The 17,188-nt window shown below is 39.3% G+C and overlaps 1 protein-coding gene across 4 annotated transcripts in view; it reads left to right on the plus strand.

The window, feature by feature from the left end:
* The window catches only part of OTOG (otogelin), a 93,401-nt gene that overhangs the window by 64,769 nt on the left and 11,444 nt on the right, over positions 1-17,188 (plus strand). For all 4 annotated transcript variants that reach the window (XR_009486861.1, XM_059848964.1, XM_059848965.1 and 1 more), the window contains 13 exons: positions 466-545; positions 959-4,677; positions 5,315-5,483; positions 6,314-6,450; positions 7,672-7,761; positions 8,102-8,285; positions 10,908-11,128; positions 11,981-12,119; positions 13,003-13,197; positions 14,068-14,280; positions 15,004-15,108; positions 15,456-15,566; positions 16,770-16,871. Coding sequence is in view for 3 of the 4 variants with exons in the window: in XM_059848964.1 (XP_059704947.1) it covers positions 466-545; positions 959-4,677; positions 5,315-5,483; positions 6,314-6,450; positions 7,672-7,761; positions 8,102-8,285; positions 10,908-11,128; positions 11,981-12,119; positions 13,003-13,197; positions 14,068-14,280; positions 15,004-15,108; positions 15,456-15,566; positions 16,770-16,871 (5,465 nt within the window). In the remaining variant the exon portion in view is untranslated. The remainder of the gene's footprint in view (positions 1-465; positions 546-958; positions 4,678-5,314; positions 5,484-6,313; positions 6,451-7,671; positions 7,762-8,101; positions 8,286-10,907; positions 11,129-11,980; positions 12,120-13,002; positions 13,198-14,067; positions 14,281-15,003; positions 15,109-15,455; positions 15,567-16,769; positions 16,872-17,188) is intronic.

The raw sequence follows: 17,188 nt of genomic DNA on the forward strand, positions 1-17,188 counted from the left end.
TGTCAGGTTCTGGAATGACTGCTATATTTGTAACTTTCATTTTGGGAGTATTACAGAGCATTAATGAAGAGAGGTTATCACAACTTTGTTTCAGACAGTGTGCCCTTGCTTTTCCATTATGTCATTGCAACAGCTATATCTGGCCTTGGTTTTTTCCTGTGAAATGAAATTTGTGCTAAATCTGGTAAAACTGACACTCAGACTTTGACTTATAAAAATATTGTGTATTTGTGATAGCAATAGTGTTCACTCTTGAACCTGTGACTGTTTGTTTCAAAAGCTGAGTGTCACAGAGTTCATGCTTTCCCTTAGATCTGAGTGGGAGTGGAGGTTATGGCAATGACATTTTGAAGGAGTACACTGAGGTGTACCAGACTGTCTGCTTAAACATGTTTAATATATGGATTCTTTTCCTGAAATGGAAGATGCTATTTGACTAGTTAACACTAATTGTTTTTCTTTTAGAGTGGAAGGATGCATCCCTGCCTGTCCTCTCAACATGTTGCTGGATGAAATCACTCAAAGATGCGTGTATTTTGAAGACTGTATGTTTGAAAACTTATTTATATATATATATATATAGCATTTATTAGACTTAGCTTAATAATTAATAAGCTCTTTCACCATAATTTCAAATATCAGTGCCTACATTTGTGGAACTGTGACCTAAGTTATGTGGACCTTCAGCTCACTAAACATACATTTTATTTAAAATAATTTAGTTCCTCAAAAATATGGGACAAAGTTTAAACTAAGTTGTTCTTTCTTCATAAAACATTTCAGTAACATTAGATGTCAAGTAAATGATTTAATGAATTTATTTTTAAATTTGTCTATGAGTTTTAGAAGTTTAAAGGCTATTGAAAAGATCAGTTATACAAGTTAACCTAGAACTCTGCTGGCTCTTCCACTATAATTATTCACGAATTTCAGGCTGTTCTCTTGTGTCTGTCTGCAGGCATTGAACCTGCAGATGACAGCCCACCTTCGCTTCTCAGCATTCAAACCCCAGCAGTTCCACATTTAACACCAAGCGCAAGTTTGGCAGTGATCAGTGAAGAAGCAACTTCATTTCCTGTACCTGAAGCAAAGGACGCAGAAACAACACTTGCTACAAAATTGCAACTCACAGCAACTACAGAGAAACAGGAGGTTTTGGCTGTTACATCCAACAAAACGCTTCCAGCTGTAACTTTATTGCCAGCTATTTCTTCACAGTCAACAGAAGTGACATCTGGGAAAAGCACTGCAACAACAACAGGGACAACAAAACCTACTGTGAGCTTGTCTGCTTCTGTTGACATTTCTCCTTTGTTTCCATCTGCTGTCAGTTCAGAAACTTCCACGAGGATACAGCTGATCAGCAGTGGCTCCACCAAGCTGCCGAGGGCTACAGAACCTCAGGCAGCAGCTGCTACACGCGCAGTGACCACAAGAACAGAAACAGAGAGCAAACCAATTGCTACTTCTGTTTTTACTGGGGCACCACTCATACTTAGAACAACAGAAATGCCAGTCAAAACTAAAATAATGGAGTTATCAGACATGGCCACAAGAACGCTTCCCACGAAAGAAGCACAAGTAAAACCAGAAGGATTTACAACATTTACACCCAGTTCTTTTGAATCAATAACAGAAAAGACTACTGCCTATGTGCCACAGCTTTCCACATCACCTCTGGAAGTGCCTTCATATGCACCCCCAGTAAACTTAACAGGAGCTTCAGAAGGGACAAAAATAAGCATAGAACAGTCTTTTACCACAGTGGCTAATATTACAGTGACATCATTTTCTCCTATACTCACCACTTCATCTTTGTTAAAGCCAGCGTCTGCAGCAGCAACAGGGGCAGCAGCTGTTTTAACCAAACAGAGTGTCAAGACTACGTTTTCACCAACATCCACACCACCTGTTTCAGCAGGAAAGACAACTACAGAACCTCCTCTTGGAATGGTTCAACACCTGACTGGTACTCCAGAGGTTCTTTTCACTACAACTCTAGGTCCAAAGATGACGACTCTACAAACCCAAGAGAGATCATCAGAACCAACTTTGGTATCATTTGCCACTCATAAAAAGGAAATCCCAAAAATAACATCAAGTTCCCATTTCCCTCCCTATTCACCACATCCTAGTTCTAGTACAGAAAAATCCTTCATTCCTTCTACCAAGAGACCTGCAGTGTCTGCTCCTACTCCTGCTTCTCCCGCTTCAGGTGAATTAAAAAAAACATTTAAAACTGTTTCAACTACAGGATATCCCTTACACAAGGTTCTAAACACAACAGAGTTCCTGACTACATTATACACTAAGTATCCTGTCAGGGCTGAGACTAGCAGTGTGACACCTTTGTCTGTTAAGGTAACATCCAAAATAACATCCCCTCTTGAAACAGCAACAAAGTCAACTTTGTTTTCTGGAAAAATATCTACTGAATACAGGTCAGCTCTGGTTTCAAGTACAGTGAAGACAAGCAGTCCAGCATATTCAGGTAGCATTACAACATCAGCAGTGAAAGCCAAGGAAACCACCACAGCTCCTTTTGTAGCTACAGAGAGAGAATCACCTCAAAGAACATCCATCACTGGATCGCCCCTTGCTCTCCTTAGTGGGACTGAAACCACATTGTTGACAGAACTGCCTGGTAAATCACAAGTAGAAAGTATTACTACCATCTCTACTGGAAAGCCATCTGCTTTGTCTTTTCCACCATCAGGTTCTCTAATTTCTTCAAACATTTCTCTTCCTTCACTACCCTCAGATGGAAAAGAAGCATCGCTGACAACTCAGAGTCGCATGAGTACATCCCATGAAATAACCTCTTTATATCCTAGAACTATACCAAGATCTATGTTAACAACAGAAAAGGCCTCTCCAGTCCCAGCATTCTCTATTTTATCTTCTATGTTAGATCAATCGAGTTCAATAACAACAGTACCAGATGAAAAATCACTAGTGAATATCACTGATGCCACATTCTCCACAACCTCTGAATTCAGCAGTCAGCTCATAACTACCAAAAAAATAATGACAGGCAAAGAAAAATCCTCTCTGTCCCCTTCTGTTGCACTTCCAGTAACAAAGTCTTCTTACACTTTCTCCACCTCTCAGTATCTAGGAGATAAATTAGCTTCTTCACCTTTAACACAACTGCTACCAGAAGTAACAACCACACCAAAATACTCAGTAGAAACTAAAATGGTTTCTACAGCATTAAAACCTGCAGTCCAAAGTCTGACAGAAGCAGTGAAAATTCCAGAAGCTGCAGCTCAGCCATCCCTGCCTCCATCTTCAGCAGGCCCCTTCTCCTTGCAGACATCTTCAGGAGCTAAGCCTTTGGTACAGACCACAAGGACCACTGTTATACCACCTTCTTCTACTCAAAAGACTACAGAACTTGGCCGTCAGACCTCTGAACCTTCCTTGACGAGCCAAGTTCACCAGTATCCCGCAGAATCTCTGACAAAATCCCCTGGTCAGCCACAACCTGTCTTTAGCACAACTGAGGCTACAGCAGAACTGACTTCCTTGAAGACCTCACTGCCTGAAGGCACTCATTCAAGTGTCTTACCTACCTCAGTAAGTCCTACCAAAGTTATTTTACCAACTCAAAAATATTTGCGTTTAACTGATGCAGTTACACAGCCACTTGTATCAAGAACTTCTGTTTTGCAGCCTACAGTCCCAGCTAGAGCAACTGCTGACTTGATTTTCAGCACCAGATTTCCCCCTTTCTCACCAGAAGTGCTTGCCACTTCCTCTTCTTCAACAACAATTAAAAAAGAACCAATCCCTTCATTTTCCACGCAAAAGACAGCTACAGATCTAAAATTCACAGGTGAAGCCTCGTTCACTGAATCCCTTGAGTCAAGACAAACACTTGAAGCATCTCCTTCATCGGATTCTCAGTCAACTTCTTCAATGGTTTTGCCACCAGGAACGACAGAAGTTCCTGCTGCACTGGGCTCCACATCAGGGGAAAGTGGTACAGAGGAAGCTGTGGTGTTGCCTAAGCAGGTCACGCCTCCAGCCACCCCCTCCAGCTCCATGACCCTCCCAAGGACAGCCTTGTCCACGGAGGCCCATTCCTCAGGTGCAGCTTCAGCCTCTCCAGCCATCAGCAGTGCTGGGCAAAACCTCAGTACTGCATCAGCAGCCTCAGACCAAGCAGCAGCAGTCACAGAGCTCATCTCCAGCTCTCCTTCTGGTGTTTCAGAAGCAAAAGGAGCCGTGCCCCTCGGCACAGTGAAGTCTGAAGAGTCAGAATTAACAGCAGGATTCCAGTCTGTCCTTGCTCAGGGTGTTACTGTTACACCTCAGACATTTCACCCTCCGTATTTCACAAACACAACTTCAGTTCTGTCCACTGCACGTTCACCTGCTGAATCAAAAGTGTTTTCTTCTGTAGCTCCATCATCAGTCAGTACTACTCAAACTTCAAAATTTGGAGTTACATCTGAGATGCAGACACCATCTGTGAGTTCACTGCTAATGATACCCGGTCATCCAAATGACACAGCAGCTCCATCAGTTTCCTCATCTACTTCATCTACCAAAACACTCCATGGCTTGCCTACAACATTTTCTGATGGGCTGGCAATAGCTGAAGCCATGACAGGAGCTGCAGCATCACCTTTTATGTTACCTGAAGAAACAGCAACTCTTCAAACTTGTACAGTGAGTAGATACAAATAATTACCTGCCTGCTTTGGAACATGCCTTAGTTACTTCTACACACTCATTAAAATATAAACTTGTAGGCCATGTCTTGATCTTTAGGATTTAAAGTACCTGTATCAAGCAAGGGAGCCTGATTATGTTATCCATTATATCTGAGACCTTGAGTAACTTCATCATGCATAACATTTTTTTCTGTTAGACTACACTGGGTTTCAGGCCTCAGTTTTCTGAGTGTGACTGCTACAAGAATGGGGTTTTTTGACAAAAAAAGACGTTTCATAATGTCCAGTGTCAGTGTTTTGTCTCATTGCCCTCTTTAAAGCACATCTTTCCAGACACTCCTATTACCATTCCTGCTTGTTTCCTTCCATATTTTAGTTTCTCAACTTTTTTCATTGTAAAGTTAAAAATTCAGAAATGCTGTTCTCATCTGTATTATAGGTCAATAATATTAATATATCCTCAGAATGGTCAGGTTTTCAAAGGTGCTCTTTGCTTGTAGCTTCCATCAGCATCATGGGGGTCAATAAGTGTTCTGTGCCTGAAGAATCCTTTTTTCAACAAAACTTATACAATATTGTGATACTAACTTGGTATGGATTGTAACCTCTGTCTTCTGTTGAATCTGCCTTAGCCAATCACAGAGAGTGAGTGCATAAAACACATTTGCTTGGATGGACAGCTGATCCAGGTTAATAAGTCACAGAACTGCCCATACAATGCTACTCAACCCAGCTGTGGAGTTTTAGGATTTGCTACTCAAACAAATGGTGACAAATGCTGCCCAAAGTGGGAATGTGCATGTAAGTTTTAATTCTGCAGTACTTTTAAAGTACATTCAGGTAATAATTTAATGCATGTGTAAGAAGGATAAGAACTGACACTTCTATACCATAGCATAGAAGTAAAAGATGAACATTTTTTGGGTTACTCATTGTTGAAGGAAATTTATAATAGTTTTATATTCAGGGAAATAAAATAAAAATGCTCTTTTAACGTACTCAGCATTAGGTATCTGCAGTGGATATGTTTAGCTCTGACTTAGACATGTCTTATCATCTCTCTAATCAGGGGACACCTAATCATTACAGGGTTTTTTGGTTCATTTTTTAACTACTTAAACATGAAAAGATTTCCTAGACTGTTAACTACTTCTGTTAGCAGTTTGAGGACTCTATTAGCAACTGAACTTCTGCTTAGGCTTTAGAGTTTGAAATAACTAGGGGTATAACTCCAAGCCCGCTGAAACACAAAAGCTTTAGCAATAAGACTGAGGAAAAATTAAACTTTTCTCCTTAGGAATAAGACTACAGGGGATCTATGGATCTGGTGTGATCTGCTCTCACTCATGGTTTTTTTTTTAGTTAGGAGTTCCTAAAAATTGAAAACCTTTGTTGGCAAGAACTGTAAGGAAGTAGCTGATTGCAGAGGTCTGCAGGTTGCCCCTCTGAAAATATGCAGGATTTGGTTCTGCTGTCCATTTACAAAGATGCTCCTGTATCAAATATGTGCTGCATCTATCAACCTCTTAGCAAGCTAGTTCATGTTATGAAATTTATTTATCTTCATATGTTATAAGATTTACTGGAATTCTAAAGTAAGTTATAAAATACATTTCCTTTTTTCCCCTTAGGTCGTTGCACCATTTTCTCTGATCTGAGCATTGTCACCTATGATGGAAGTCATTTGGCTTTATTCAAAGAAGCATCCTACATTGTTAGTCAAACTCCAGATGAAACTATAACCATCCATGTCCTTGACTGTAGAATGGTAACTAACATTTATCAGCTAACAAAAGGTGTTTGGTACTGCTAATAAGATATATCTGAAAGGCAAGAGCATAATAATACTTTATATTGTGGTTATTGCTCTCTTCTGTGCAATATCTGTGAATTGTGCTTGCATTTCACAATACTCATGAGCTGTATAACACTAACACCTGACTGTAAAGGCATAGTTCCTTGTGAAACAGCTGGAAGGTGAGAGGTGGGTCCACATTGTCCTGTGGTATGTGTAATATGGACAAGCTCAGGGGAGACTAAGTGGATTTACATCATTAGTCACTTCAGTGAGTGCTGTCTTATTACCAGTACCACCACGGTGGTACCAGTGTACCACCAATCTCTTTCAATGCAGGATTTTTATCTGTGTTCATATGGACAAATGTGGACTGGAAACACCCATCTTCAGAGCCATAAAAGGCTGTAGGAATGCCAGACTGAATGGGATCACCCTGGGCATTCCAGGTGTCTGACACAGGAGTGAGAGAAAACCTAGAGGGGATCCTGGCTGATGGGGTCGTGTGGGTTGGCTTTTGTCATGAAAAGTTCATTTCTTCTGAGCCTTTTCAAAACTCCCCTCAACTCCGGTCTCTCCTGTGAAGGCTAGGTCATTTGATGTCTATATAAATGTCCATTGCAAAGTTTGGTTCCAGGTTTCTCCTCATGGGAGTTAATTTCAGAAGCTCAATATGAATGATATGAAGACAATGTGTTGGTGATGTTCAGATTTGTTTTCCTCTTCAATATTCAATATGTATTCAATATTTTCTGTTTTAGTCACCCTTACATAGTTCAGGAAGTGTGCATTTATTCCTGATCCATTGCTTCTGTGCTGTACATACCATACAGATGCATCATTCCCAGTCTCATCCTTGCAGACCTTCAGATATGTAGTTTGTGGGATTTTTTTTGTCCAAACAGCTAGTCCACCATATTTTTTTTTCCCTGAAAACCTCTATTTCAGTTTTAATTTCAAGATTGTATGATATAGCACAGTTGCTGGAAACCATGAGGTCACAGCATTTTGTTTGTTTATCCAGAGAAATTCTGTAGTCATGACTTGAAACTTCAATCACCAATGGTTTTCCTCTCTTAATAGTATAATCTCCCAAAATCCTTAATGTCCTAATACCTAAAACCAGTAAGCCACCAGTGTATTCAGATTTTGCACATCATGGCTACGGGTGATGTATTTTTGTTTTCTCCACAGAGTAATTCAAATTCAACTTCTTTGTGCCTGGCAATGCTGAACCTAACTTATGTATCAAATCAAATTATTATCAATCGTTTAAGCAGAAAAGTAAGTATTTTGAGGGGGTTTAACACCTTATTTCTGCAGTCAGCTGCCTCCTCACGTGGATGCTGAGGAATAGACTAGAACACCATAAGTTATATGATTCATTGTTCTAATTTTGTAATTAAGTAAATTTCTCCTGCTAAATTCAAGGAGCCAAACTGTGGTCCAAGGGCAGTTAACAAGACTCAGAGTAAGGAACATAAATTGTTGGTACCTTTGGTACCTCTATTACCTTTATGGAGGAAAGCCTGATTGCTTCTGAAATTACTTAGATTCCTAAGCTGGCCAAAAATCTGGCCTCAGTTCTTCCAAACCATTAACCTCTCTTCTGTGTGTCATTTAGGTAACAGTAAATTCAAGATCTGCTTGGCCTACTGTTAGAAAATATGGATACAAAGTTGAAGATTCAGGCTTCAAGTATGCAGTTGAGACCCCAACAAAAATCAGAATTCAGTGGTTTCACAACACAGGTGTGATGATTATTGAGTTGAATAGTACCAGAGAACCAGGAGCTTTGGGACTGTGTGGTAAGTATAGAGCAGTGCAAGAAATAAAGGCTTTCAGATGCTTTGCTAGGGAGACACATTTTCCTAATTTTATAAATTATTTATTGCAGGGCCTGTCCAAAAAATGTATTGCAGATCACGGCAAATTTTAAGATACTGTTAGAATTAATCTATTACTAAATTTCTTTATTTTTGAAATTATATTTGTTTTTATTCCTCTCATCACTCTTTGCCCACAGTGTTGCTTCTGTCTGTAAGCTGTTTGAACCACAGGCATGATTGCAGTTACCAAACCCAAATAAGTAAGGCAGGTCTAAGTCTGTGATTTCAATATGGTCATTTACAGATTTAGTATTTCACAGCCATCTGATAGGAAGTGGTATGTGCTATTTTCAGTTTCTAAAGCTCAGAATTCCCAGGAAATATAAACTTCAGGGAACTAATCTTGGTTTAACTGTTGGAGAAAAGACTTTAGAGGGAATTTCTTAATACTGTTGCACTATGTTAGATCTGTTATGTGCACTGGACTATTGGGTCTGCCCTGTTAGGTCTGTGTTCCCCTGCTTTATTTTTTTCTAAAAAGTACAGCCTTGAATAGGCTGGTGGTGGTACAGCTTTTGCAAGTATGTATTTGCTGATACAAATCCCCTCTTTGGTAGCTGCATCTGTAAATTTATCTGTAAATTTATGCTGTAAATTGAAGCTGGAAATCAGGATTAAGGAGATCATATAATTGCAGTGGATATCTTTCCAGTTTCAGAAAGGGCAAATGCCTGTAGCTCAGTATCAAATACCAGGAATAGCTCAGTCCAGTTTCCAGTCCTGCTGACAGAAATGTGCTTCTCACAAAGAGAGTTCGAATTTATGCCATTTTGAAATTTGATTGTTATCTCTTATTTGCCTTAACTTATGTTTTCAGTATTGTTCTCACTCTGTTTGGCTAATTGGTATGGTAATTAGACAAAACAGAAAAAAGACAATAAAGACAGTGAGTATTTATAATGAGCCTGATTTATGTTATCCAGAGAACCTCTTTTGCCTTCACCTGTTTGTTTACTGTGGTAGGGAGGATTGGGAACATTATGTTCCTAGTTTACATTTTGACTAGATGTCAACACATCTCTGTGGATGGTGTTGCAAGTACAACTTCTTCAGGGAATGTGCTGTGTATTTCTGCCTGGAAGGTTCCCTGCATAAGTCTGCCTGCAGAGAATGCAGAGAGCGCTGCCTGGTGCCACCTACAGAGCCTGCCTCGAATGAGCTCGTTGTATTGCATCTTTCCAGGGTGAATTAGTCCAGCCTAAGCTCCTTCCTGTTCTTTCTTAGTGCAAATACTAGCAGCACACTTTCTCAGCAGCATACTTTTATCTTTTAGCTGAACTGCTGTATTGGTAGGTCTTGATTTCTCAGCTTCATGGAAATGCTCAAAACTGAGAAGACCATTGCATGTTTGTAGCACAAGCATCCTTTGGAAGGATCCAGAAACAACAGTGTCTTTTACAGTCCAAGGATTGGGCAAATGTGGCAGCTGCTCAAGAGCTGGGGTGGGAGATGAGGGATGTGGGAGGGGAACGTTTCTGTAGCAAAACTGGTGAAAAAGATTTAAAGCACGTCAGTTCTAGTTGCAACCAGATCCTGCCAAGAAAAATGCGGAGTTTTAGTTTTGCTGTTTTAGATCTCCTTGTCAATGTGTAAGAAGTGAGAAATGATGTCCTTGACATGACAGCAATCCTTTGAAGCCTTTCAGAACCATCATGTACTTCCTGTCTGTGTTGCAAATACAGACTCAAAAGGTTCAATCAGACACAGTTTGGAAAGCTGTTTTACTCTCTGAATGCCTGTTTCTGTATCACTGATTGTCATCAAGAATTGCTAAAAATGGTAAAACAGACCAGTTCTTTAGAAAGGGGTGGAAGCCACAAATACTGTTTTGAACAGATAAAGAATTAGGATTATTCTTGTGGAGACAGCAGAAGAAAACACTAGAAGCCTGATACAAAAGTCTCAGAAACTGATTAGGAAGAAAGAATGGGGGACTGATCCATCATTCTGCTTTTTTCTATCTGCTGATTGTTAAAGGATATTCTGAGGAGACTACTGCAATACTTGAATGTTCTTTGCTGACCAGAGTCACCATCCATGTTAAGTTGCTCCTTTTGCTCCAAAGTGTTTCAAAGTTTCTTACTATTTTAGTTAAGCAGAAAGAAAAATTTGATTCTGCCTTCTGGTATCACATAAGCATCCTGATATTTTATGGTTGTTCCCTTTTCTGAAAACATTTACAGCTTTAACTTGTTGCTATACATAGAGGTACTTTGCAACATTTTTTAAAATGCATTTTTGTTTAGTGTTTGTGCAGCTTAGGAGCAAACTTCTAGTTTCTTAGCTGGGATCTCTGAGCAGCTCTTTGATATGCAGTAGATTTCCATTCAGAGATGCATCTTTACTTTTGCTTTCCTTCATTTTTCTGAATTTTGTGTATTTTGATCCTAACGAAGACTTTTTACATCTGTTGTAGATTGTGATACTGTCATGTTGTATAAGATTTTTGAAAAGATGTTTACTTTCTTGAATATACCACTTCAAACATATTTCACATGTGTTAACCTCCCTTTTTTTTTTTCCCCTTCTGGTAATTCATAGGGTTTTGTGATAGAAGGTTGGAAAATGACTTGATGCTTCCCAACAGGACAGTTTTAAGCCAAAGCAGCTCACCCTCGACTTTTATAGACAGCTGGCAAGTGCCAGACACGTTGAAGTATGTTGGAGAAGACAGGCATCAGGAAACTAATTGCTCAGTCATGGACTGCTCAGAGTGCTTAAGAATGGTGTTGAACCAGACCTTCAGCAGCTGTCACCCTTATGTATGTTAACTATTTCAAAGCTTACATTTTGAGAGAGCTGCAGTTCAGATATAATTTTTGTATACTTGGTAATTTCACTAATGTGAAGCTACATGTAACCATATCTGTAGAATGAGATGTATATTTTTGTGTGTGCTTACAGTTGCAAGGTAAAAGTGATTGAAGAGTATGGGAGCTTGGTAGGAGAGTTGCAATAAACAATTTTTCAGAATTTCACCTCTGTTAGTTTTGACATACCACATGATTCATAAACCAGTCACAGATAATTCAACTGTATCACTAAGATGTAGAAAAACATAAAATAGTTTTAGGATTTAATTAATCCTTATGCCTTCAGTAATTTAACAAGTCCAAAATTGCAATAGGTAATCTGAGAACCTGCATTCTCAAAGGCTCTAGAGACAGAGTTCCAGCTTGGAGATGTGAGAGGGCAGAACAGACCCTTGAAATCAAGCCTAAAGCAAATAACAAACTCCTGGTGTGCAAATAAATTATTTGTGGTCATATGAGTACATTTACCATTTGACCTTTTATATACAGCTAATTTTGATGAAGAGGAGACCAAAAATATGTAAAAATGTAGATGTAAGAAGGAGCAAAGTAATTGTGCCTTCTACTAGAAAAACTGTTTTAGCTCTTACCTTGGCACTTAGATAAAATAAGGAGTATAATCACGTCAGTGTTCAGGAAGTCTTACTTTTAAATACTAGTGGAGTATCTTTGTACACTAATGAAGGCTTACCATGAACCAAGGACTCTTGCCTTCTTTGTAGTGGATATTTTTAAAGGTCAGGCTTTCCTCCCTAGCATAGCCTCTGTAAAGGTGCCATCTCTGTTTTTCTCCTTTGTTAGATTCCACCTGAGCAATTCTGTGCTATATGGGCTCGAGACACTGAGTACATTCAAAACCCATGCATGTCACTGGCTGCCTATGTGGCAATGTGCAACAAGTTCAATATTTGCATAGAGTGGAGGAGCTCTGATTACTGCCGTGAGTATTCTGCGTGTATGCACACCTCTGGTTTTAGACAAAATTTGCCTAATTTAAGAGTTATTATAGGTTGAGAATGCCAATGCTTCCTCAGTCTTCATGTACTTTGATGCTGCTGTAGAAAGCTGTGCCTTTGGAGATGAGATTAGGGAAATGAAACACCTTTGAGATTAGATGGAGTGTAAGGGGTAAAACCTGGGATCTTAGTGCATCCTGGCAGCAGAATTCTCCTGCAGCAACACTAAAATGTAAGGCCAAATGGGATCTGTAGCTGGACCTCAGCATCTCCTTGTGCTGTCCATGATGACCTGGGAAAAGCCCCCTTCAGTGATAACATAAGGAGGTCTGTGGTTTTGAGGCAATTTTTTAAAAAAAATTCTTCAGTTTGTATGGGTTTTATTAGCAATAACAGTTAAAAGGAGCTCTTACAAAATATAGCTGTAAATATCTATTCTATCCATCGTGAAAGGACACATTCACACTTATTTTCATACCACAGTGATGCCTTTTCTTTGGCCACTGCAAGTTTTTGAGATTGTTCATTCAGAGCACTCTATGATTGATCTGTGTAGCATTTGAAAATGTTTTTGAAGTTTGAACTATTTTGTGTCAACACTGTTGCATGGTTTGTAACTCTGCTGCCAAAATGCAAACTGAAGCTTGATGAAAATGTTATTACAAGAAGAAAAGTAGAAGTGGTTGCAGATTCCTTATGTTTCAATTTGTTATGTAGGTGACTGGTCTGTGTTGGTGCTCCAGGCTGGTAGATCCAACTCAATTGGCGAGCACAGGGAGTTGACAAGAGGACAATAATGTGTTCTCTTAGTGTTGTCTCATGGGATTACAACTTGAACAATATCTGATTCATTTATTTCCTTCCCAGCCTTCCCCTGCCCTGAAAACTTCTCCTACCAGCCTTGCATAGCTGCCTGTGAGGTTCCAGAGAGTTGTGAGAATAAAGAGGTGGCTCCTCTGGACTCAGACTCCTGCTCAGTGCTGACAGAAGGCTGTGTCTGTGCTGGAGGGACCCTCCTTCACCGGACTCATACTGCTGTCTGTATTCCTGAAGAAAAATGTGGTATATTTGGATGTGATTTTCTTCTCTATTATCTGCAAATTGGTGGTCAGACAGTTCATTATTCATAAGTTGAGTTTGGGTTTGGTGTTGTGTGAGTTCTGAATATGTCATTCATTTGAGGGTTCTAGATATCCAGTAAACATTACTGTGCAGGTGAGCAAGCAGGGGATGTCCTTGTGATGCACAGTCCTTCTCACTTTCTCTCAGCTGGAGGATGCTCTTCAAAGTCTTTGCTGAAGTTTATGTATTCAATTATTGTAAGCATGTTAGTCTTGGCCTCCTTTTCACCCGAGCCCTTTGCCAAGGGTCCAACCTTTTGATACCCATTCAAATGACATGCAGCAGCAGTTAATTACACATTTTGAATAATAACGTGTGTCTCCTGCCAGCATTCGTGTTTATTTTCATTGCAATTCTGCCTCACCATACCAAATAATGGGCCAATTCTTCTCCCTAACAACATGAACCTTAAATATTCAGCTTATGATAAAACAGACTGCTAAAGCACTGTAAATTAATGATAGTTTTGACATTTGTGAAATACAAAACTAAAACTAACTTCTTTTCAGATCATTACTTTAAAAATGAAGATTTTATTGGGATTTTAGGTGACTGGCCTTGCAGTGGAGACACGAAACAAATGGGAGGTCTGGACCTTCTGGAAGGTGTTGAGTGTCTTGCTTTCCTGTATAAACTCAGTTACAGACTGTCTCCTCATTCAGTTTTTTGTGGGGTGATGGACATAATCAAGCCTTCAAAACTCTGTAATTTTTATGCTTCATAGATCCAATTCACGATGGAAAAAATGGTGATCAGGATTGGAATTTAAAAAGAATTTTAAAAACTCTGTTTTCTGTTGTCCTGCTCTAGCCTGTACAGACAGCTCAGGAGCACCTCGTGCCCTGGGTGAGATCTGGAGAACTTCTTTGAGCGGATGCTGCATGCAAAAATGTGTTGACAGTGAGACCATAATGCCAGTGGAGCACAACTGTTCAGAGAGCCACAATTCAGAGTGTCAGCGATTTGCAGAAGTGGCCTTGCTTCTTCCTGATGACCAGACATGCTGTCCTCAGAAGATCTGTAGTAAGTATTCCTTCATGGGTGTGAATACTTCCCACTGGAATAGGCAGGTGTCCCTTCTCTGAGGTTTGCTCTCCTGTTACACTTTTGAAGAAAAGGGAAATTACTTTGGCTTGAATTTACGAATTATGTAGAAAAATGTAGAAGCTGTTTGGCTCAATATCCAATAGATTTTGAGGTAGAGGTAGAGGACAGGAGGGCTGAAATTGCACTGTGTTTATTTGAATATGAATTGTATTTACATCAAATTTAGGGATTACTGTTTTATTTTTAATATCCAAATTCAAACAAATGATCTGGATAATTCTGAAGAAAAAGAAATCAATGATTGTTTATCTAATTTATAAAGTGAGCAGTAAAAATTGATAGAAAAAATTTTTTTCCACTTAATTCTTGCTTAGCTTAGAATGTTTCAAAAGGAAACTGCAAGCAATTTTCACATTTTGACCACCTGGTATGGTGTTGCAGTGAGGTTTCCAGAGGAGGTTTGGTTTTTTAACTCTCACAGTGACTCAGCTCTAGTTTAACATTGCCTCCATGGAGAGTGCTGCAAATGATGAGCACTTCTGAACCCTGTTTTTTGTTGCTCCACCATGTTTTTCCTATGCCTGTAATTTGGAGCTTTGGGGTATCTAACTGCAAATACTGCTTGCCACTGCTCCACTCAGCCTATAAATGCATAGTTTAGAAGGTGCTTACCCTCTCTTTTTCCCTTTTATGTGACAGTTTGTAACCAGAGTCTCTGTGAGCTCCTGATCCCTGAGTGTAGCAGCTTGGAGAAGTTGGTCACCTACTACAGTGAAGAATCCTGTTGTCCCAGCTATGTTTGTGGTAGGTTTCTTTTGAAAGGTAAGGAAGTGCACTCTGTAAAAGACATTCAGTAAACTAAATAGATGGACTCAGGAGGGTAAGGGTAGTGTAGATACCATTGCTAGTATGGCCATCCACAAAATTCACTTTTGACTATAGCTCGGGGCTGGTCTGTGCCTCAGTTTGAGCAGATGTGATGCAATCTTGTGTTAAATGATCAGGCAAGATCTTGGGCTACCAGGTAAAAGCTTTTCTAAAGCAGCTTGTAGTACCTCTCTACTCCACACTGCCTTTCCTTGGGATATGGCACAACACAGGAGGAATGCTGAGCTTCACCTGAGGGAATATATTTGTTGCCCTTTTTTCAGAGTGTGATCCAGAAAAATGTGAGCCATTGGAGCAGATGCCAAGCTGTCAGGATGATCAAACACTAATTGCTGCTCGGGTGGAGAATACCTGCTGCATTTCCTACATGTGTGGTACAGTAGCCTGACTGGTTGAGATTATGATGTGGTTTTGCATATGCAATTATGTCTATTATTGTCTTGCCAATTAAGACTCCTTGTATTTTAGGTATCCCAACACAGCAAGGCTTGAAAGTGATTAAAAAATTGACATTGATTTTCTACAATATGCCAACAATCTAAAATAAATTAAATTAATTTTCTAAAAGTGCCAACAACCATCAGGAGTCACCAAAGAGCTTTGTGCAACTGAGTAGTATTCCTTGGTCAAGTAAAGGGGTTTTGGTGGATGAGGGAATTCAGGGCTTTTGAGATTGTCCATATACAGTGTGAACTAGATACACAGATCTGAAAAATGACTGAAGTTATATAGGCCTTTAATAAAAGGCTTTTATTCCCTATATCCTGCTGTCTCAGCTATGGCCCATCTTAATTGTTGACAAATATCCCATATTAGAGTATTATGTATATTTATTATTATTTATTTATTCTTTTGGAGTTTAGTCTTTCGTGACTTGATTTATTAAGAAAATTGCACTTTTGCCATTAGTATATGAGCTCCAATCTTACCATGCAGTTTCTTTCTGTTTGACAATATTCTGATAATAAGGTTCTGTTGAGTTAATTTTGTTTTCAACCAGATACCTGGGAAGGGAAGCACCTTCCACATGCAAAACTTTGAGTGTTAATTGGAAATGTGAATTACAATGCTGTTATTTACGGTAATCAGATTGCTTTGATGATATGTTAACAATGGGCAGCATTTGGCTCCTCTCACTGTCTGCAGAGTCCCTTTTTGACTCTGTTTTAATAAAATGAGTCTTTGCAGTGTGCACATTGAAAAGTTCCTGTTGTGGTTGTCATGTGTTCACGTGGGAGGATAACACTGGGATCGTGGGGGATGCATTTTATTGAGGATTGAAGATTCCTGAAAAAAACAACAGTAGGGGAGAAAACATAGCAAAATTTTTCATAACAGGGGAAGGAAGGGAAAATCATGTTTGCTCACAAAAAAGACATTAGTTCTTTATAGCAGGGAACAAAGGAAAGAGGGGCAAGCTGCACTGAAAATTATCCTTTTGTGTAGGGTCTATAAGCAGTGAATGCAGAGCACCTCTGCTTTCTTTAATATGAGTTTGGGACAAACCTCCAGCAAATTTTCTAGGCGGTAGTAAAATTTCTTCCAATGTTTTATATTTAAATAATTGTTTTCTCCAGCATGTGGGGCTTGCTCGGATCAAATTCCCAAATGTCAAGAAGGAGAAGTTCTCATTGTGGATGGCAACACTACTGACAGGTGTTGCCCTACATACCAGTGCAGTAAGTTTGACCTGATTTTGATATTTTAAATAACAGAGAACATGGGAAATTTTGTGGTGTGGATGTTCAGTGTCTAAGTGGTGGATTAGAGATACAAGCATGAGCAAGCTATCATCTGTAGACCTGAACAAATAATCTTTACTTGTAAAACTTCTTGTGTGTAAAGCATTTTCTGATATCTGTATAATGAAATAATTTAAATTTCCAGAATTTGAGACCTGAAACTAAAAGTGAGTAGTTTCAGACCTCAAATTCTGGATATTTAAAATTATTTAAATCCTTGTCTAGAGTATTTTGTACTCCGTGCTGTTATCAAT

Source organism: Haemorhous mexicanus, chromosome 6 (assembly GCF_027477595.1).
Source record: "Haemorhous mexicanus isolate bHaeMex1 chromosome 6, bHaeMex1.pri, whole genome shotgun sequence".
Taxonomy (NCBI): Eukaryota; Metazoa; Chordata; class Aves; order Passeriformes; family Fringillidae; genus Haemorhous; species Haemorhous mexicanus.